At 42.9% G+C, this 23,320-nt stretch overlaps 1 protein-coding gene across 2 annotated transcripts in view; it reads left to right on the plus strand.

Annotated features, from left to right (window-relative positions):
• The window catches only part of RAPGEF3 (Rap guanine nucleotide exchange factor 3), a 1,135,646-nt gene that overhangs the window by 844,037 nt on the left and 268,289 nt on the right, over positions 1-23,320 (plus strand). For both annotated transcript variants that reach the window (XM_078688545.1, XM_078688554.1), the window contains exon 19: positions 16,604-16,701. In XM_078688545.1, the coding sequence (XP_078544671.1) occupies positions 16,604-16,701 (98 nt within the window). The remainder of the gene's footprint in view (positions 1-16,603; positions 16,702-23,320) is intronic.

The raw sequence follows: 23,320 nt of genomic DNA on the forward strand, positions 1-23,320 counted from the left end.
GGCGCCCTCCTTGCAAAACCAAGTTGTTTTGTAATTGGTAATTTTGATGTCTCCACAACACGTTTTGGCCCCTTGCTTGTCGCGGGTACTTGGCCCACCCACAAAAGTGAGGTACCATTTTTATCTGGAGACCTGGGGGAATGCTGGGTAGTAGAAAAGTTGTGCCTGAGCGGTTATCCTACAACTTACCCACACAGAAATGTGAGGGAAATGTGACTTTGTTATTAGATTTGAGGTTTGTGGGAAATTCTGGTAAGACAATGCTGGGGGATCCATGCAAGCCACACCGCCGGCCAAGAGAAGGTACAGGCACACTACCAGCCAAGTGCCATCCACGCACACCACCAGCCAAGTGCCATCCACAGACACCACCAGCCAAGCACCATCCATGCACAGCGGCAGCCAAGCACAATCAACATACACCGCCAGCCAAATGCCATCAATGCACACAGTCAGCCAAGCGCCACCCACGCACATCACCACAAAGCGCCATCCCCGCATACCACCAACCAAGAAGGGCCGGGCCGGACCAGCCCTGGTAGATTGTGCTCGACCAGCCCTGTGGGGGGAGAGGGGAAGTGCTAGTAAAAAGCACTGCTCCTCCACTTGTTACTGTGTGGTTCTAGAAATACTCAAACTCCTTCTCAGGGGCCTTACCAATAGGTAGTCCATTCAAAAGCAGCAAAGGAATTGACAGAGAATCTGAAATATGAAAAGACATCTTTATTACATACAACTGTGAGGCTACGTCGCCCAGCCACGCCTAAAAGCGACTGAATGAGATAGCCTGCCTTCATGGACTCCGCACAGTCCTTTTATACAGATTGTTATGCCTTAGGCACATATTTGAAATACATTCCCAGAACGTGCACACAGATGCAAAACCCACTTTCAAGATAAGTCCAGGCCATAAACAATGTCCACATAATGAATACATTCTTTAGCTGACAAGGCCGGATAACCCCAAAACAGTAAGATCACAGCCCATGGCATAAATAGCTCGTGGAGGCAGGAGCAGGAACAGATGGAAGTAAGATAGGCAGGGTGTGTATGCGATGAGAAGGTTTATGGCATGTTGGGCCTTGATGCTATCTTGCTCGGCCACTGGGAGAGGAACTGACCAAACAGGTTCGGCCTGGGGCAATGGTTCCAACAGGCTCAGGTCAGGGGAAAGTCAATCAAGGTGTACGTGGCCTTTTGGAATCAAATTTAGCTGTGTGTTATAGCCTATGTAAAGGGCAACACACAACATGGCTGCTGTACACAAAATGGATGCCAAGGGTTTCAGAACGAAAATGATGATTTCGAGGTGAAATTGTTACTGGAACATAACGAAAATGCTTGTACATAGTGTACTAGCCATTCTCGGTCTTTTGATATAAAAATCATCATGCTACGACAAAGTTTATTACACGAGTACAGAATTTAAAGTACCACAGACGCACCTTTTGCCCTTACATAGGCAATAACCTATACTCACGCTAGTCTGAGTCCAGATCTATATTTTATAAAAATCCTCAAGATGTTACTGAAGCATAATCCTATTACCTAGCGACTCTCTCGGGACAGGTCTCCCTACACACGCAGTAGCACAAAGGCCATATATGGCAGGACAAAAATAGGGAATGCCTCTATCTGTAGTATGTGGTACAAGACCACACACCCAACAATAAGTGATGTTCAACTACTAACTGGTGTTGATGAAAACGGTACAAAAGGAATTTACCAGTAAACTCTGATCTCCTAACTATCCGTGTTCGGGTAACATCTGGAAAGATGCAAAGAAGTAGAAGTAGGAAAAGACATAGGTTTGGGAGGTGGGTGCAGATGTGAATTGGGCAGAAAAAACAATCCCACCCATAAAAGACAAAGCCATGTTTAAAACATACTAGAAAACACGTCATTAAGACCATATAAACAAAGTAGTGACCGCTATTACAAATGAATCATAATTTTCCACAACCCTAAGCAAACGTACATCCTAAAATTATCTAGTACATTTTAGGTCTTCCTAAGCATTTCTGTAATTCATTATATGCTCAAGTGAAACAGTGGTGACTCTCATTAATGCTCTGAGGTGAAAAGGGAATACTCTTTCACAGAAAATGGACGTTATTCTGCTTTTACTAAACAGAATAGTACTTTAAAACAATGCCAGCAAAGCAGCAAAAAATTAGTTACCAAACTCCAATTCTATACAAGCTCACAGAAAATACCCAGAGTCCGTCAAAGCCTCTCCTGGCAGGCTTCTATTGTCCATCAAATCCGCTTCCAGTGCCTTCTTCGCGTTGGGCCTCTTCATTCAGGCTCTTCATGACTCAGTATCCGTTGGAGTGCCCTCCTGGCAAACACTCATAGCTCAATTACAAAGTCTCAATGTCTCAAGGCAGTGCACCAGTGTCTCTTCTTCGTGGCAGATACTACAGATGATGCGCCCTTCATTGATCAAGGGCACAAAGCATTTCATGCAGATCCAAGCACTACTGAGAAACAACCCAGCAAGATCAGCAGCACTTTCAGACTCCAACACTCATCATTGAGTGTCAGAGGACGCTCAAGCTGCTCTCTCATGGGCACCGGAATGTAGTGCCTTTTTATCCTCGGGTGCACTGCCTTTCCGCTGGAGCAAAGGAAAAGAGGTGTGTGGAGGGCCAAAAACTTAGGCCAAGGGGATCAGGGGACCGCGCGCTGTCAGAGGTTCAAGCACATGACAGTTGAACAAACTGGATGACAGCCCTGCCATCAACAACAGGGATCCTTCGCATCTTTGAAACCAGCTCCTCTTTTCTTTTCTTTGTACAACGCCTTCTGATGAAACAAAATGGCTTGCTTGGGAGGTACCATTGGGGGCACGCTGATGATCGCTGTCACGCTGACGATTGCTGTCACACTACTTTCTGGTCGCAGGAATTGTAGAGCGAAGAAGTCTGTCTTTCATCTGTCACTGATGGAGAGTGTGCTTAGTCTCGATCACAGGTCTGCAGGGTATCACTCTTCCTTTGACTCTGGAAGATCCCGCAGAACCTAGTGATATAGGAAATGTGACATAACTGTTAGTTTCCTTCAAATCAAGCACAAAACAGTTCATGGGTTTTAACAAGGGGACTGAAAGCAAGTGGCCTGCAATCTGCAAAGGAGTGGCCACACGCCATGGGACAATGTTGGTCTAGAATGCACTGTCATTTTCAAAAAGCAATTTCAAACATAAAGGCAGTAGGCAAACGGTGTCTCTGGGCTTTTCAATTGGGTTTTCGTGTGAGAGCATATCCTTCATCATCGAAGGGTAAATAACTACATGAAAATTCTATCTAAATGGATGTTTTTACATATGGTGGCATTGTCTAATGGTGCAAATACATATATTCCTCAATGATTAAACCTAGGTGTTCTAAATTCCTTATCTAGAACATCTCAAATAGAGAAATGACATAATACAGATTATCAAGGACATGAAGAAAAATCCCTTTAAAAATGTGCATTAAGTGCACTATGCAATACAAAGGCTAATGATCAAATGTGCAGACAACAAGACCAGAACTGGAGAGTCCCGCTATTTGCATGATTAGAACACATCTGATCCCACCACAAATTAAAGCAGCAGGAATAAAAGAGAACTGAGGAATTAAAATAGACATTGAAAATTCGTCATGTTAAAAAGGTAAACTTAAGATATCTCCTATTGAGATGGAAAACGTGTCTTACTATAACATTGGGTCAGTTAACCAGCCTGTCACTACCCCGACAATCAGTCTGAAAAAAACATTTTACATAACATGGGGGGTCCCTGATACATCACTCTAGTCTAAAAGTGTGCGCATAAACAATACACCCATAGTAATAAATGGGCTGACTGGTGAAAGGAATATGAAAAAGGAAAATGGAAATAGGACACAACTAAAATCCCCAATCAGTTAATGGTCCAGTTCCTTCTGCAGGGGAAAAAATGAAAAGTTTAGGTCACCTTTAACAAGAGCCACAAATCTATAATTTCATCCTTAGGTCCAATCAAGGATACATAAATTTAGAATTACCTGGTCCATAAGGGAGAGGGCAATATCATGACTCATGTATATCTCTTTTATTTTACTTCAATACTATTATGGCCAAATTTTGACATACACTGGTGAGGTGTTGTCTATTCGTGTCAACAGCATGCAAACATCATGTCTGTGAAATTTAGTATCAATACAAATTTTACCCAATTATTGTAAAAGTGACACATATCGTCATACATGCCTCCTTGCAATAAAGCCCAACATCTACAGTCTAGGACACGAACTGGTTAATTCCATCCTAACTAGTTAAACTGTATTGTCTAGATCACCATACGTATCCCAATAAGCACACCTTAGAGTCACCACCTGTATTAGACTTGTGTTTTGTGAAAATTCTGCTTTTGTGTTTATGTTGTTAAGTATGTTTTCCCTTCTTTTATAAAAAAAGAGTATTACTGGTATGAAAGTGTGTATGCTTGACTAGCAGGATCAACTGTTATTAATTACTAAAAGAGGGCACTTTTTTGACGCAACATGGACAATGTTATGTATATTTGTACAAATGTCTCTTAAAAAACTCTTAGAAAAAATGACAAAAATATTTAAATAAATGTATATGTTTGAGAAATAATGTAAAAGTTCTTTTCTTTCTGGCATCTCTAACACAAATCGTTTGGATTTATTCAATGCAAAAAGAAATATAGGTCCTCTCTGAGGTTTGTTGTTCTTGCTTGGTTTACTAAAGCCTAAGACACTCTGAAAGTTACTCTCATGGCAAGAATGCCTCTTTAAATAGTCTAATTACCCATTTTCGACTTTGGCATTTAGGGAACTTAAAAGTTAATATCCTATGATTGCTTCACATATTAATCTTCCTCAGAATGTCCTTTACACATGACAGAGGTTGAACATTGGGCATCTCTCATGTAAATCCTAGAAAAAAGTCTTTTACGCCTGCGCCAAGCGAAAACCAACATGCAAATTACCTAATTATTCAGTAACACATCACTTAAATCAATTTTTAATGCTAGGGGGTCATAGCATGAGTACTAAGCTTTATAAATATCAAAAAACTATATTAAAAAGCACTTATTTTTTTCAGATAATTTTCCATAATTAATAATTTTTCTTTCAAAGAAACCAATTACCTTTCTATGAGAATTCCACATATAAAGGTAAGTTGCATCCCTTGCCTATAATTTTAGATGAGTTCATTTATGCGCCGAAGCACAAAAACGTAACTTTAAACATGACATTTTTCCTGCGTCACATTTTTGCCCCATATTTTAAAAGGCCATCAGTATTTAGCATAAGAACCAAAAATATACTTTTAAAAATTGCTTAAAGAGAATAAAACCACATTTGGATGTTTTCCAGTGATACACAGAACCTTATTTTGTAACCCTCTAAAACACTAATCTAAAATTAAAAGGATCCAACTGTGCTAAAAACGTTCCAATGCAATTTATGGCCCTCGAAAAACAACATCTGCTGCCTTAAGGCAGGAAAGGTTGAAAACCTGAAAGAAATGCTGAAACCTGAGCACGCTTTTAGTTTTACTGAAAACAGACATTTTAAGTTTTAAAAATGCACGTGCAAAAAGATGCATTTAAATCTGACAAGGAAAAAAAATGTACTTTAGCTGAGATGTTTGCCCGTGACCATCTAATACAGTGCATCTAAGGAAAAATGCAGTAAATTTATTTATTTTTGAAAAAAATAGACAATTTCGTTTTCTCCTTTTTGGGGCCTGATTTATATCCATTGAATGGTTTTCCTAATTTTATCCTTTTTAAGCGTGTAACGGCAGTTTTGTATGCGTGCATATACTAATGCATGTAGGTACAAAAAATGCTATAAATTCGTTTTTCTATAAAACACACAATTTATTTTTGAGGCTTTTCATATTCCTAGTAAATGCGAATTTTAACTTTATCTAATTTCAATCCTTTAACATTTTGCACATATGCGTTTCGTTTAATGTATAAATTAAATAGCAACATATAGCGATTTTAGCATGTCGCATGGTACACAGCTTCATGTTCATGTAATTTTCGACCTCATATAAATTAATCCAACATTTCACTCAACAAACTGAAAAACATCAAAAACTCTTAATACACACATGAGCTCATTTCAAACAGAGACAGAAAGTGTTGAAACATTCAGGACACACAATACAGCGCTTTTAGGCATTTTGTTTCATAAATTGCGCCAACGCTATTCACAACAGAAGTTACAGTAACGGCAAAAAACCACATTTAAACACACATGGAACCCACAGGTCACAATACATAGGACTGAAACAGAAGACAGCTACAAAGATTGTACCTAAACCAAATCATTTTGTAAATACTAAATGTAAGTCATATTTACAAGAACCGCTTCTCAATACTGGCAGAACACCAAAATTCGTTCTGCATCTCCATTCATAAAATTACACAGAACAAAGGATCCTTACATGTATTATGTCATATTTTAATTCCCTGGGGATACAAAGTCACCAGGGAAGAAATATGTATTTCAAATGTAAACCTATTTAGATATCTAGCCGGCTAATCCAAAACGTGCACAAAGTTGGCCAACACCAAGTTCCAAATTTGCTAAGATCAGGCATCTTATAGCTCACTAATCTAGCTTCCAAACTTCAAGGGCGCTATCTCTATCGATACACTCGTAAATTTACAAGACCCTCGGTTATTGAAAATTGCAATGTTCAAATAAACTAAGGACCAAACAAACTAAGAACCAATCAAAATCAAAGAACAAAGGACTGGGAGCGACCCACTTATACTCCAAGTAAAGCAGATGGAGAAAAGTCTCTTCATTATCCGCCTACACAAATTGCAATTCGCATATCCAAACCTATACAAATCTATCAAAGCTATAGCAAACAAATAGTTGTCCAAATTCTAACTGCCAATTCCCAACCGTCCCAACAGTCTGTTTTAAAATACTTACGCCACAAAAAGAAAGGGTTTCTCAATCAAGAGTGGCATCTTTTGGAGATTCTGAGTCAGAAAAAAATAAAAAACATACTGAGCCGCAAAGACAGAGAATCCCCCAGAACCTCTGTGCCCAGAGTACCTTTTTTTTAGTAGATTTCTGTCTTGCCTTCCCCAGCAGTTTTCCATCCTCTGACACAATTACTCCTCAGATAGCCACTGGACGATTGAGCCACGAGTTGGGCGTCAACTGTGGTTCTAGAAATCCTCAAACTCCTTCTCAGGGGTCTTACCAATAGGTAGTCCATTCAAAAGCAGCTAAGGAATTGACAGAGAATCTGAAATATGAAAAGACATCTTTATTACATACAACTGTGAGGCTACGTCGCCCAGCCACGCCTAAAAGCGACTGAATGAGATAGCCTGCCTTCATGGACTCCGCACAGTCCTTTTATACAGATTGGTATGCCTTAGGCACATATTTGAAATACATTCCCAGAACGTGCACACAGATGCAAAACCCACTTTCAAGATAAGTCCAGGCCATAAACAATGTCCACATAATGAATACATTCTTTAGCTGACAAGGCCGGATAACCCCAAAACAGTAAGATCACAGCCCATGGCATAAATAGCTCGTGGAGGCAGGAACAGATGGAAGTAAGATAGGCAGGGTGTGTATGCGATGAGAAGGTTTATGGCATGTTGGGCCTTGATGCTATCTTGCTCGGCCACTGGGAGAGGAACTGACCAAACAGGTTCGGCCTGGGGCAATGGTTCCAACAGGCTCAGGTCAGGGGAAAGTCAATCAAGGTGTACGTGGCCTTTTGGAATCGAATTTAGCTGTGTGTTATAGCCTATGTAAAGGGCAACACACAACATGGCTGCTGTACACAAAATGGATGCCAAGGGTTTCACAACGAAAATGACCATTTCGAGGTGAAATTGTTACTGGAACATAACGAAAATGCTTGTACATAGTGTACTAGCCATTCTCGGTCTTTTGATATAAAAATCGTCATGCTACGACAAAGTTTATTACACGAGTACAGAATTTAAAGTACCACAACTGGGGTCTAATATTGCAGCATTGCGGCAAAACTGGCCCTCTGTGGCAAACCACCCCCTTGGCCAGAAAATCACCCCCACCCCTCCAGCCCACTGGGGAAATGCCTGATGTCCGCTACGGCCAGTTTGGCCCTGCAGCCAATAACTATCCATGCACACATGAAGCCAAGCACCAGTCCACATACACTGCCAGCCAAGCGCCACTCCATGCACACCACCAGGCAAGCGCCAATCTATTCACGCCATCATCAAGCCATCCACACCATTAGCCAAGTGCAGGTCCACACACACCGCCAGCAAACTGCCAGCCAAAGGTCAGTACACTCAGACCCTCAACCAAACTCCAATTTATACACACACACACTCTACCTGGTTTCTAGGGGTTTTCTGTCCCCGCTTGGGTGCAATTGAGACTAAAAATATCACTGAAACAGCCAAAATGTGTGCCTAAAAAACAAAAGGGAGTGACCCTTGCCTATGGGGCTTCGCACTGGCATGCCCATAAACATATTACTGGTGCCCAGTGAGCTTTCTGCCCCCTGCGGGGGTGCAGATAAGGGACTATTGCCTCAATCTGCCTTCCCGTGGGTCAGAAATACCTTTTTGGGGGCATTAGCATGCCCATTCTCTGCAGCCCCGACCCCTACATAAAAAATAAATAAAGAAACCCTGGTGCCTAGAGTGCAATATTAGGAACTACTGCCCCCATCTGCTTCCTGGGGAAGGCAGAAAGACTGTGGCTAATTTTTATGGGGGGGCATTGATGCCTTATGGGGGGCAATAAGGCACTATTGCCCCATCTGCCCCCTGCATACCCGTTGTGGGCAGCCCCCACTCCTACATAAAAATAATAAAAGTCCCTGGTGCCTAGTGGGCTTACTGCAGGGTGATTGCCCCAACTGCCTCCCAGGAGAGCCATATAGCCTCTGGCAAAATGTTTTGGGGGGTGGGGCATTTACATGACCATTTTGGCAGCCTCCAGGCATATGTATAAAAAAAAAACATCCTTGGTCCCTAATGGGCTCTCTGCCGCCTCCCGATGGAAAGCTAAGGGCTATTGTCCCCATCGGTCTCCTGTGGGAGAGAAAGACTGTGAATTTTTTTGGGGGGCGGGTACATTAGCATGCCCATTTTGGGCAGCCCCCACCCCTATATACTTAAAAAAAGAAATATCCCTGGTGCCTAGTGTGCTTTCTGACCCCTGAGGGAAGATCAGGGGCTACTGCCGTATCTGCCTCCCAGGGGGGCAGAAAGATTGTGGAATTTTGCGGGGGAGGGGGCATTGGTATGCCCTCTCGGGTAGCCCCCATCCTAAATACAGTAAAAAAAAATATCCCTGGCATCTAGTTGGCTTTTTGCCCCCCTAGGGGCATATTGGGGGCTACTGCCTCATCTGCCCCCAGGGGGGCAGAAAGACTGAATATGACACAAAACAATTGGGGGACAAAGGCCCTTGCCCACGGGGCCGCTCCTCCCTCCCTGGTGTTCAGTGTGTGGATCCTTGCTTGTGGATCGCCCTCCTAAGTTAGTACCAAGCAGGAAGTTACTAGGGAGAGGTACCTTTGGAAAGGGTAGATTCTCCCCTTTTGAATGATACTTCTTCTGTCTTTCTGCGTGCTCGGGGGCTGAGATAGCTCAACGAGCACGTTGAAAGTGAAACTGAAATCAGCTTATTTCAGTTTCGGTTTCAGAGAAATGACGTCAGCATGATGTGCTCGCTTATTTTCATTTCCCTAAAACAAGCCAAACAGCCTCAGGAGGTGGGGAAGCCCATCCTCAACTACTGACGCTGTTTAGGGCTTAAAGAAATTTCTCTCATGGCCGCACCAGAGGGATTTCCAGTGCCATATACGCGGAATGCCAGGAGTTATCCTACGCACCCGAGCACTGTAGCGCTGGACAGCTCCCGGACATTAGACGCCGGCATGGGATTAATCTCCACACACCTAAAAGCAAGAGAATTGCCCTAACCTTGTGTAACTGGAGCTTTTGTAAAGATCTCCAATACCTTTGGGTCATTTGAATTTGCACTCTGTGAAAATGCCCCCAAACAATGAATCTGACATTGAGTAATGCAACTAGCAATCATGTAAAGTGCTTCAACACCCTTGGGTCGCTCAAGATCACATTACATAATACAAAATGTCTCACAGTTCCTGCGGAGGGGCTGTAAATGTGCTTTGAAATTAGAGCTCTGTGAGGAGGAGCCGAGGAGGACGCCAAGAAGAGACAGCGGGGCTTGCTTGCAGCGATGTGGGAGGGTCGTATGCTGCTCCCATTTGTAAAGTAGTGGGGAAATAATGAATAAACAGGGGCAAGGTTGGCATCACTTAATCTTCGTGCACCTAAAACCAAATAAAATTAACCTGATCTTGTGTATATAATTGGAGCTTTTGTAAAGCACTTCAATACCTTTGGATCCGTTGAGTACACACTCTAAAACAATTCCCCCAAAATTTAATCGGACACTGTATAATGTAACTAGGGCTCATGTAAAGTGTTCCAACACCATCGGGTTGCTTGAGTTCACATTATATAAAAAAGGGTCAGAGAAAATGCAATACAAGTTTTTTAAGCCTTGCCCTTAACTGTGCAACAAGGTTGAGCTGCTGAAGGTTCGGCGACTGAGGCTCACTAAATCAGCAAGCAGCGAATCAGGAAAGGTTTGGTGAAATACTTGTACTTTGAAGTCAGAAAAAAATAGGCGGCAATTTAAAAAACAGCACCTGAAATGTCTGACATTTCATCTCGGTATTTAAATGGAAGGAGGAGATTAAGTGATGGGTGCCGAAGCGGAACTGTTGAAAACGGGCAAACAGTGACACAAGTAGGAATCAAAGAAAAAATAGTCCCCTAAATTAACACATAAACATAGAAGCATAATGTTAATTGGGTGATGCTCTGTGGGGGAAAACTAAACACTAAAAGGAGGAAGGATTAACCACTAGCAAGGAGGCATTTTTGAATGACAATCCCACAGAGTGAATACAGCATGTCTCGAAGAGACAGCGCATGTGCTGCCTAGTCTCGGCATAAAAATGGAGAGTTTAACTCTTCGCTACATCCTGTTCCACCTGTGCTGGAGGGAGTGGTATTGAATCACTGACTGACAAAACTTTTGCTCACTGGCTCAGAGAAAAACTCACACAATATTTTGTAGATAATTGTGGTACGACCAGCACTAGAGCCATGGAATGGGAAGCCAATAAGTTAATACTCTGAGTGGAATACATGTCTGAGATATATGGTATCAAGCCGCAACTCAAACGCATGCTTTTCTCCTTGGACAAGAGACTTGAATAGATGAAAGCGGATATCAACCATTTTCCATGTAAACTGACTGAATGGACTGCACCGAAGAAGGGGGTAATGGATACATGGGGTAGACTAGATTGACACACCCGGACCTCATACTGACATAGAGTCTACATAGCGAGTGAGACAAGTTGGGAATATTTCTGGCCGCATTGGTCAATGGAGAGAAGGATCGTAAACACAAAGCGAAGATTGACGATAGTCAGGAGAAAGAACAGTTTACCTAGGCCTGTATTAACTCAGCATTTACTGACCACCTCTGACTGATGAATAAACAACCCTAGAGATCCACCAACCAGTCAGTGAGTGACTACCTAACTGCACTCCATGTAACAAAAGTTAAGACAGAACAAAGGGATGTTCTTGATGTTACTCTTACTAAGGAGGAAATAGTGGAGGCTTCACCAGCAAATGCCTATCTAAAACACCAGACAGTGACAGACTGGCAATCGAATTCTAACAACTCAACCTGGGGCTCCTAGCTGAGAAACTCCTAGAGGTCTATACTGAGTCATATGAAACTGGTAATCTCCCTCCAACGATGAGGGAGACTGGAGTAATCCCCATCCCTAAACCTGGCTGAGACTCAATGGAACTGAAGGCATATCGTCCACTGTCCATGTTAAATAAAGACACAACAATATTTAAGTAAAGTACTAGTGAATCAAATAAGTGTGATGATTCCTGAGTTGGTCTACAAGGACCAATGCAGATTTATCCCTTGCAAAAATACAACTTTCAACCTTTGTAGACTGCTGCACATTCTCCACTCCACCCCTCAACCAAATTCGGAGACAGAGAGCATGTTTTGTCTTTGCCAGACATTGAACAGGCTTTTGAGGTTGTAGATTGGGATTTTTTGTGGGAGGTCCTCTAACACATGGGATTTGGTTGGAGATACGTGCAGTGGGTCAGGCCCCTGTACTCAAGCCCTTTAGCAAGAGTGTGCACGGGCCGGGAGGCGTTATAAAGATTTGAGTAGAGATGCATACAAGAAAGGGAAACTTTCTCTCCTCATTATTTGTGCTAGTGATCAAATCACTGGCATGTTGACTGCAGAGAATGCCAGAGGGTTGAGGAATCTAGGTGTGGGCCACTACACATGTCATCTCTTTATATGCTTTCAAAGTTACAGTGTACTTGCAACAGCCCATGAATTAGATCTTGATATCGTCAAACACCTTTGAAGAAATGGTGAAACTTTTGATTTGTATTTCAACTGCACAAATCGAAACTTTTCCTTCTGTTTGGGGTCAGATATATACTTGAATACCGATTATCTTGGCTGGGTAGCTAGCCTTCAGCTTCCACTGCCTCAGCGTATGGATCTCTCATGATGAGGTGGAAAGTTAGCAACTATACATAGGTTGTGTGTTAGATGGGTTGCATGCTTCACTGTGATTCTGGAAGACATTACCGCTCTTCCAAATGGGGAAGGTAGCGGTGGCAAAGATGATATTGTTATCTTTTTTTTCCCTCATTCGCCTCAAACCCCAGTGGACAAAATAAGCCGTCCGTACCGTTACTCAATATTATAGAGACATAGACTGCTGGATAGGGACCAGGAGGAAGCTCCCCGCCTACTGGTACACAACAGTCTTAAAATGACACTGGCCCTAAGATGAAAAGGGTGGTCACACTCTCCTCCGGTTTGTGTTGAGCCGGTTGATTGCAGTGTTGGCCTGTAAAGGGGGAAAAGACTGGGAGGCCCAGTCAAGAAAGTTGCAAAGAGGCATAATCATAGGAACCCGATTTCTTTTTGAGTGAAAGCTCTAGTCCTTAATTTATAAATTCCCAACACTAAATTCCCAAAACTAAGCCTTGGACCAGGTTGATAAGAAACCCCAAAAAGCTGTCTTTTTTCTACTCTATGTTCTACACACATCTGTCCTTGAAGTAGTAAATAAGAAGGATAGCCACTCAGAGTGTAAGGGAGGTGTAGTTTCTACCCAACTTTTACAAATTCCCCTCCTAGCCAACAGAATTGCGTAGAAAAGAAACAACCTAGCTGGACCCGTAGTTTCACTGCATACAACAAAGATTATCAGGGAGAGATTGAGCTGAATAGGAAGTCCCAGAATATCAGCGATGGTTTTGCCTACTTTTTCCCAAAATTCTGCTATCGAAGGGCATTCCTTAACCGTGGATGTCCGAGACACTCTCTAAATCGAATTATTTACATCTGGCTGGAGGCCCCTTCGACATTTTGGTCAATCTTAACGAAGATAAGTAAGCCCTATGAACTGTGAACACGTGGTTTCTCCTTAGCCAAGCTGGCTTTACAGTGACAAGGTGTTAAAAGATGTCTGCCACAGCTATTACCACTGTTCATTAGGCAAGGAAGCCCCCCACAGTTCTTGAGCCAGCTTAAAATCTCCATTGGTAGTCTCCTCAATAGCCCAATAAAGGAAAGAAACTTCCTTCTTCCCTGATGGTCTAACCACTAGCTGTTCTTCAAGGGTGTTTCCTTTACCTATAGGTGTTTTTAGATTTTGGGACCAGCTCTGCAGCTGAATATATTTACACTTGGACACGCCCCTTTCTAGATTATTATATAATTACAAACATGGTAAGAGTGAGCCGTCAGAAGCAAGGTTCCCCAACACCTTGAGCCCCACTGCTCTAAATTGTAAGGCAAGCCTGTCATTCAATCAGTCTGGTGTGCCTGGAGAGTATGATATTGCTATCTTTCTGCATATATGTACTATGTGCAATGTACGAGATGCTCCACATGGTATTTGATGAGCTGAACAAACTACTGTTGGAACTGCTTTGGAAGGGTGGGTGCAGCAGAGTTAAATGAACCACTCGTAGACAGGAATAAGAAAAGCGGAGAACCTAGAGTTACCATATATTTAAATGTACTAAGTGATGACTCAGCTACAAGATGCGGTGCATTGGTTGGAGAAGGGCGATAACTGGCAAAAGAGGTTTCTCTGGGGGACACACTGGGCTGTTCCGCTGGACTGTCTACTGCTGAAGGGCACTGGAATCATAGGATGAATGCTATTTGTAGTACAACAGACCTGCAAGGCATGGGATCAAGCGACAAAATAAATTGTCAGGCGACCACCATTCATGCTGGAAATGCACCTATGGAATATGCTCCCGTTTGCAAATATTGCTCTTAATTAGACAGTGAGCAGATGGGAAAGGAGGGATGCAGGACAGTTTCTGATCCTTAACCTGCTGGTAGATTTATAATCTTTTCTGATGCACAATAAACGTGCATGGCCAGAGGCATATGGCCAACATTTCCAGAGGCACCTCTGCAAACACAAACAGTGGTGGACTTATCGCACTGTTGGACACTGCTATCCATCATATATAGAGTGCTGCATACAGATAAACCACTAGATCATTTGAAGGTATATAGTAAATGGGAGGTCTACACAGATGAACCTATCACAGAGGCGGAGTCGGATGAGGTATGCGCAGCAGTGGAAGAAGTGTTGACCAGTGCGTGGTTCAAACTCATGCAATGCAGTTATGTTCACATGGCATACCTAACCCCAGCTACATTGAGCAAAACTTACCCAGAACAGACTTCAGAATGCCTGAAATGTCTCACAGACGGGCAGACTTTGTACATTTGACATGTCATTGTAAAGCAATTAAAACCTACTGGAAGACCCCCAGTGATTAGCACATGCATAAAATACATGGTGGAGTGGGCTAAAGTGGAGAAAATTCACATTGAAAACACCAGGTGGAACGACAAGTCGGTGAGTGACCTTATTTGTTGTGATGAAGTGGTTAGATTATTGACGGATCCCCCAGATTGGTGGTGTGAAATAAATATGTTGTGTGACTACTGACTACTATACTAACTAATATTGGACTGCACAATATTTAGCAGACTGACAAGAAGAGGAGAAGCTCGATGGTAGGATATACATCATACAGTTATATCCTGGGGTGACTTAGGATGAGGGCAACATGAATGCAAGAAACTTGCTGAACATATTGGAAGAGTGAATTGGAGGTCTCCTTGTGAGGAAACCTAGGAGGATCGAGGGTGGACGGAACCAGCAGAGTGATGCTGTTTAGTTTATGTTGGTTACACTCATTTGAAATACTGAGGTACAATCTTTATTGAATTTATGGATGCCTTATCTGTGCATGGACGGAACGATGCTAATGTACAAACAAGAGGCTTGTCTTGTATACTTGACAACCTAAGGTGCAAAATCTAAAAAAAGCTATTGTATAAAAAGCTTGTCACAAATATGCCTCCTATTTGTTCTGTGCTTCTGCAGTTACTAATTGTTTTCTTCACATAATATGCTTTTTTTTTTGCTGTTAGCCATCACACATCAGTAGTAGGTGAATGTGTGACATGCAGTGTTAACATTGACTGAGCACTCCATTACCTAGAACAGTGAGGGACCCTTTGAAGCAGTGTTCCTCATTGTGCTTTCCACCAGAACTATCCTGCTAGCTCCTCTTACTCTCAATATCTTGTAGGAAAGTAGAGTGTAGTGAAGGAGGAAGGCAGGGTGAGTAAGGAAGACTCTCACCACTATTATCCCTTGATTCAAACTTTTCACATGACCAGTGATTGCTTGTCCATATTATTAAGCTGGGTCTTGAGTGTGATTACCCAAATCATACTGCACCCATCTGTTAGTTTCCTGTTGAGAATGCCATGCCAAACAGTGCTAGGGGATGGGTTAGAAAGCAAAGGAGTGGTTGTTTATGAGTTGTAGTGGTCTGAAAGCAGTAGGGGTTGGCCATCATACTCATTGCTGAGCAGAGAAACAGTGAGTTATGAGTAAGTAATAGACAGCCATTGATGCAGAATTTATATATTTCCTCCGGATTAGCACTCTTGTGTCCTCCCATGGCAGTGCCTCTGCTCCCCTGTATGTTTCTACCATATACAATCCAACAGATTATCACAACTCTCTCATGCGATTAAATCAGAGGTGTTCAAAGTAGGTCCCTGAGGGAAGATCAATGATGGGCATTAAGGCTACAATCAATAAATATGAAAGGAACTAAATTTCATAGTTAGGGGTTTCCCTGAAAAATTAGGTGGAAATGGACCTTTGTGGCCACCCTGGATAATCCTAGGTTAAATATCCCCATACTCAATCTCTACCTGTTATGAATTGAAAAAACAGTATAACCCAATTCCAAGAGGTCCTAATACTTTTGTTTCCTTCTCTGACACCTATTCATATAGGCCTTATACCAGTGGCTATGATTAGATATTTCTTAATAGTTGGCCTTTGTGATCTTTCACTCCCTCATAAATGTTTCTTCATTCTCCTACAGAGCGTGTCTGTCTGAAGCTTGATACTACTGGTGTATACACATCTCTTGGGGTGAATGAGCGTCTCTTTCTCTGCCATGCTCGTGAACTAAACACTTTGGTAAGTGGATATACATTTGCTGACAAGCACATCTGTAGCCTAAACAATTTTCTACCCATGTGAAAAGCTGGCCATGAAGACTGATTCACATTCATACAGTGTATGCAGCAAGAAATCCCAACATAATTGACAGTATTGTTACATAAATATGAAACTATTGAGAATATGGTATGGCTGCAGATGTGTACTGGGTTAAATGAGCTCACGGGAAATAGAACTGCAAGCACTGAAAGCTGTGGTACAGAATAAAGATGTTTGTCTGGTTCTAGTTTAAAATGACATCTCTGTTTTCTCCTGATTAACCCTGATTTATTTCTTTTGTGTGCTCTGATGAGATTATACTCACAGTTAAGTAAATCTCTGATGATCAATGGCTGACCAGTCCATTTCACTCCTGAAAACCCCCCACCATTCTCTATAATTTAGAAAGGAGTGACCAAAGATGTATGGGAGAAACTGAAAGTGGAGATTGAAGAAATTTACAAAACAAGAGTGACTCAACCTTCTCACACACTGAAATCCTCTCACATGTGAATATGTGATCAAGGCTCTTATCTGAAGACTATTGGAAGGAATGAAGAAGATCTTGTAAGCCCAGATCAACAATCTCAGGCTGCTCTTACCCAGAGAAATGGGCACTTTTCAAACTGAGTTAGAGCAGTAACAGCTCTACATACCCTATGAACAATGTAACAAAAAAAGTGATTCAATGGTACAGCTAAGGTATTGGAAACACCCATCAATCATCCTCGCAGAAAAGTTCCAGATGGCTAGTTCCTACTTTGAAAAGCACACACAATAGAAAATCAGTGAGGCTTCCAACTATCCTGTAAATATTCTCCAGCAACTAGGAATCCGAAAATGTCAAATGTTCTCCATACAACAGGACTTGAAAGGTCCTCCAGATGTTCTCCAAATAAAGTGTATACAAAACTTAAGCCCTTAGACTTACAATGTGAGTAGCACAAAGACTAAAGTAACTTTAACAGGTGTTTCATTACTTGACTCTGTAAATGCTGTTGCCTGAAATTTTCAATACCTAATAAAGGATGTATCAGAAAACATAAATTGTCCAATGACTTGGGGGCTCTAAGGTACTTCGTTGTAAAGGGAACGTTTTAATGAATAAACAACCACTTGAACTGGTCAGGGTTTTTACCTATTTGGGCATTCACCTAGAGAAGATCCTTAAGAGGGACTGTCATATAGATATAGCTGCTCTGAAACACCGACAAAGTACGGGAGCTTTAAGTCTGGAGCATAAAAGGTTCCTAACAAAACCGATTAGACCAGTTTTCCAGGTGTATGAATCTAAAGCTGTTAGCTCCTCTCTTTATGGCGCTGAAATATGGGGGTTTGAGAAACCAGCTTCTGTAACTCTTTCTGTAAATCAGTTTCTCCTTAGCATTATTAATCTCCCTCAAAGCACTCCCCTAAAGCCACTTAGATATATGATTTGGGTAGAAAAGCCATCGCTGATGTCACCAAGCTGCGTCCGATTTTATATTGGCGTAGGCTGTGGACGACACCTGAACTCTCATCATATGCCGCTGGTTTTCTTGATGCAATAAAATCTTACGGTTTCTACAAAATCAGCTGGCTGAGAGGTGTTAAAAACAGCCTGGTTGGCCTGGTTATGAAAATGTTATGGGAGAACCCAACTGAAGACTCTTTTCCCTAAAAGAGAGGTACTGGGAGTTGGCTGCTTTTAATGCTTGGAGTAACACTGACTCATCTACTATGGGGAGAATGTTCTTAGAAACGAAACTTACCCCTAGATTTGAATCCTACTGGGATACTATTACCAGGCCGAGAGATAGGAAGCTGTACTTCCAGCTTAGGGCAGGTTCATTACCTCTTAAGTCCCTTACGTCCAGGTGGACCCCCATAAGTGATAACATCTGTCCCGCCTGTGGGAACTACAGCAAAACAGTCGCCCACCTACTCTTTGCCTGTCCCGCCTATGCAATCCCTAGACGAGTCTGGCTGACCCCAATGTGCAAACTATTTTGCACAAACAAGAGCACTGAAGATGAAAGGATTATGTGCACCAGTGCTTTGCCATTTATTACAATAGCAGTAGCCAAATACCTAGGCTGGGCGTGGGTAATGAGGCTGAAACAAAAATGTGGGTAATTTCTTTGGTGAGCATTAATTTTAGTTTCCCTTGTCTGGCCATTGAATCTGTTTGATTATTTCAAAGTGCTCTTACTTGCTGTAATATACTTTTTTAATGTAAAGAAGATTGTAGATATGAAATTTTTATCTCTTCCATTTGCTCTAAGATTAAGTTGTTATCCAAAGATTTTTAATTATCTTTAATCCAGCCAAGGAACTTTTTAACTGTGTATTTCTAAATGTTGTTTGTTTTGTGAGTTTATGAGTATATCTCGAATAAAGCTTCTTTGGATTGGATTGGTAGTTTGTTGTCTGTTCTGTTGATGTTGTTTGATGGTCACACTGCTCCAGCTTTGATTTGGGGCAACATGCACTACTGTGTTATATCTTGGAAGGAACTGCTGAACTGCAACAAAAAACATTAAGCATTTGGATGAAGAGGAGGAGTTCAGCAAGCCCTAGGCCCCTAGATAGAATGGTCTGTGTGGACTCAAGGAGGGTAATCTCAACTATGGTATGTGCAGGGAGCTGAAAAACCTTACTCAAAAGGAGACTGGAATACGAAATTATTTGACTCTTAATAGGACGGTGATCCTGGCAGCAGAACTCTGTGTTGATGTCCTGTGATGAGTGTGTTATGTGTTCATATGTAGCAACCGTGAAATAGTAAATTTTGATGGCCAGTAGTAAGTAGGTAGACTTGTTGAGAAATAGTGAATCTCCTGGAATGATGGAAGGCAGTGATTACTTTCTTGTTATCAGTCAGTCAGTCAGTCATAAGCTTTTATTCGATATGCAAGATATCTTATAAGCACATTTACAATACAATCAATACAATGTACAAAAAATCATTGCCGCAAGAAGTCAGTATAAAAATATTAAAAGAGATAAGAGGATGTGAAAGACCATTAATAAATTAACTAAAAAGAGAATTAAACAGCTACTGACAATCTCTTACATCGAATAAGCCAAAACTGTTTTAAAAATTTAGCTATTCCGCACACAATAGGAGGGGAAGTGTCCGTACTTAGGATACGCAAGGCTACTAAATGACTTCGTGTGCCCATATTCCGGCAGAGTGGTTTCAGCCAGAAACTCCTAGGCCTTGCGTAATCCGGGCATTCAAATAAAACATGCACAATGGACTCAACCTTACTCGGGCAAGATGCACAGTTGGGAGAAGTACGGGCCACAAGAGACCATTTCGATACCAAAGCACCTAGCGGGAGGGAACCAACTCTGAATTTAAAATAAAGTGCTCGGTCAAAGGGGAGAGTAATCAAGTCCAGGTAGGGTTCAAAGGCCACAGTGTCTTTAATTTGTAGAAAGGCGGCAGTGGACCTGCAGTGGTTAGAGGTTGTAATTAGACGCTCCGCAGTCCATTTCCAATAAAGCGCCTTAACAACTTCTTTTGGAGGGGCTGAACGAGATGACCAGCAATCTCCTAGGCCGATGTTCTCCAAAAGCTTTTTGGTGTCACTTAACCATCTTATCTTAGCCCAACCCCCCTGGGTCATTATATGTCCCAGGGCATCAGCATAGGGTTTTAATTCTTCGCTCCTCCAAATCCTTGTCCACAACAGGAGCGGGCGAAGCTGGGCCTGGTCTTTGATGTTTTTACATCCCATGTCCATCCACACTGGTACTGATGGTGTGCTCAATGGAACAGAGATTAAAGATTTTAGAAGCTTGCTCTCTGCTGTCACTAGGGCATCCAGTCGGCAGTGGCCCCACAATTCTGCCCCATACAAGGCTGATGTTGCTACTTTGGCCTTGTAGATGTCGAGTACTGGGGTAAGTGATCTCCTGGTTGAGGCCCTGTATTCCCTCATGAGAGCTCCTCCTACTCTCCTATGATTTAGGACCATTTTATCAATGTGGTTAGCCCAAGACATCCTGTCCGTAATCCGGATACCTAGGTAATCGAATTCGGCTACTTTCTCTAGGGGGATAGAATTAAGTGTAGGTGGGCAGCCCAATTTTTTAGGTGGATTTACAACTAAGTATTTCGTTTTGTCCACATTTATTATTAACCCCTTTGCCTCACAGAACTCCTGGAATCGTGTTAATAATTTCTGCAGGCCTTGTGGGGTCTTCGAAATCAGGAGCGTGTCATCCGCAAAAAGCAGGGTTGGGATGCGAACACCTCCAAGACAGGGGGCGTCGGCTGGTTCTTGTTGAAGATGTTTTACCACCCCATTCAGATATAGCGAGAATAGGGTGGGCGCCAAGACGCAGCCCTGTCTTACGCCCCTGGACACTGGTATCTTATCAGTGAGCTCTCCGTTTTTACCCCAACGGACCTGTGCAAAGGTGTGGGCATGGAGGCTTATGAGAAGGGACAAGATGTAAGGTGGTAATCCCAACTCATAAAGGACCCTCCAGAGCTCTTCCCGGGGAACTAGGTCAAAGGCAGTCTTCAGATCTATAAAGGCTAAGTAAAGACTACCCTTGCCTAGTTCCACCACCTTCCACCCCAAAAGGGACAGCCTAAACACCTGCTCTATAGTCCCCATACCAGCCCGGAAACCTGCCTGAAAGTCTGATAGGATTTTATTCTCCTCCACCCAATGGAGAATCCTACCAAGGATAGCTTTACCAGCTATCTTTTGGGTGGAGTCTATCAGACTTATGGGGCGATAGTTGCCCGGGGTTTCCCTACACCCTTTTTTATAAATGGGTACAACCACCGCCCCTTTCCAGGATTCTGGCACTGCTCCTCCCCTCATAATATCATTTAGGAGAGCTGCTATGATCCTTCCCCAATCCGCTGGGTAAGCCCTCATTAAGTCACCCGGAAGGCCGTCCGGGCCCGGTGCCTTTCGGGGTGCTACCCAGCCTATAACCCCCTCGATCTCTAGGGGGGTGAAGAGGTCATAGGCATGAGGTTCAATTGCTAGTGTGAGATCACTCCCCACGGACAGTTCCCCGTCTGGAGGGAGGTATAGGGAGCCAAAGTGTTTTACCCAGCTTTGAGGCGGGATGTTACAGGGTCTCATGGCTGCATCGGATTTGCTCCGTTTACTTATGAGATTCCAAAAGGCCCCTGAATCCCTGATTTTACTAGCCTGGAGTAGATCTTCCCAATGTTTATCTTCCCACTCCCTTTTAGCCAAATTAAGGGACTTTTTATAGGCCTTCCTTGCATCCTGGATCACACTAGGGGATTTGGATTTAACTGCCCTAACTAACTTTGCCTTATAGCCCCTACATTCGTGGGTGTACCAACCATCAACTGGTTTTTTAGTTACTTTATTGCCCGGCTTTTTAGGGTAGAGGGTAAACACGTTGGTTAAGGCTTCAATCAGAGAGACAAAACACCCACTAACGTTGCCCACCCCTTCTAAGGAGGTTCCGAGAGATGTTACCGCACGGTTTAGATGGGATTTAATTTCCCCAACCTTTGCCTCGGATAAAACCAGTTTCGCCCATTTAATTCTTCTACCACATGGGGAAACTTCTGATTCATCTGGTGGTACGGGTGCCAGGTTGATGTTGGTCGTCCTTAAGGGTTGCCACCATTGTTCCATCTTTAGGGAGAGTGAGTTGTGATCACTTTCTGTCGAAGGGACCACCTGCATATCCCTTACATAAGACCATAAGCACACATCTATTAGAATATAATCTATCCTAGAGGTGTGCCCTGGTCTATTGTAGGTGTGGGCACCCCCCCCCTATCCGAGGAAGTCCTCCCATTTGCTGCCCTTAAGTTAAATTCAAGGCTCAGGGAGTATATCTGGAGCGCCACTTCTGTCCACCTTTTAATCGGTGGGATGTCCAGTGCCGGGATCCCCCACCTAGCATCCTCCTCGTCTTGGTCGAGGGAAACGTCCGAGCCCAAGGGCTCGAACGTACAGTTCATATCACCTGCAACCAAAGTGCGTGTCTTATGGGGGGTATTGTTTAACAGGGTCTCGAGGAGAGCTATTACTGGAGACTTTCTCCCACCTTTTGTACCCCGGGCATACACATTATAGACATTTAAAACCGTTCTTCCCCTTTGATCTATAAGGGTGATATTTTGTATGTCCGGGGAACCTGTGGGAAAGTCCACTACTCTACAGTTTAGAGAAGCCGCGACCCAGATGAGAAGGCCGCCCGAAGGTCGTCCTCTCCCAGATTCCGAGACTCGCGCAGGGGAGGAATATGAGGAAAATCCCACCCTATGGACCGGCACCAAGCTCCATGTTTCCTGGAAGAGGCACAAGGAGTGCTCATCAGCCCATGCAGTAAAATCCGGAAGAGCCAGTTTTCCTGCAATCCCTGCGACATTCCAGCTGAAAACCTTATAGTCTAGGTCCGTCACAGCTGGAGGGTCGCTGGGCGTCTGAATGCCCCTATCTATAGAAGTCCTCCTAGATATACAAGGAGAACAGGGATCTTGTGAAATTACTATAGAGTCTCCCATTCCACTTACGAAGTTTGTTTGGGGGGGTGGTGCTCCTACTGAGTCTTCTCTGCTCGCTGTTTCCAGTCAGCAGGGGCCTATTGCCCACATTTG

Source organism: Lissotriton helveticus, chromosome 1_1 (assembly GCF_964261635.1).
Source record: "Lissotriton helveticus chromosome 1_1, aLisHel1.1, whole genome shotgun sequence".
Taxonomy (NCBI): Eukaryota; Metazoa; Chordata; class Amphibia; order Caudata; family Salamandridae; genus Lissotriton; species Lissotriton helveticus.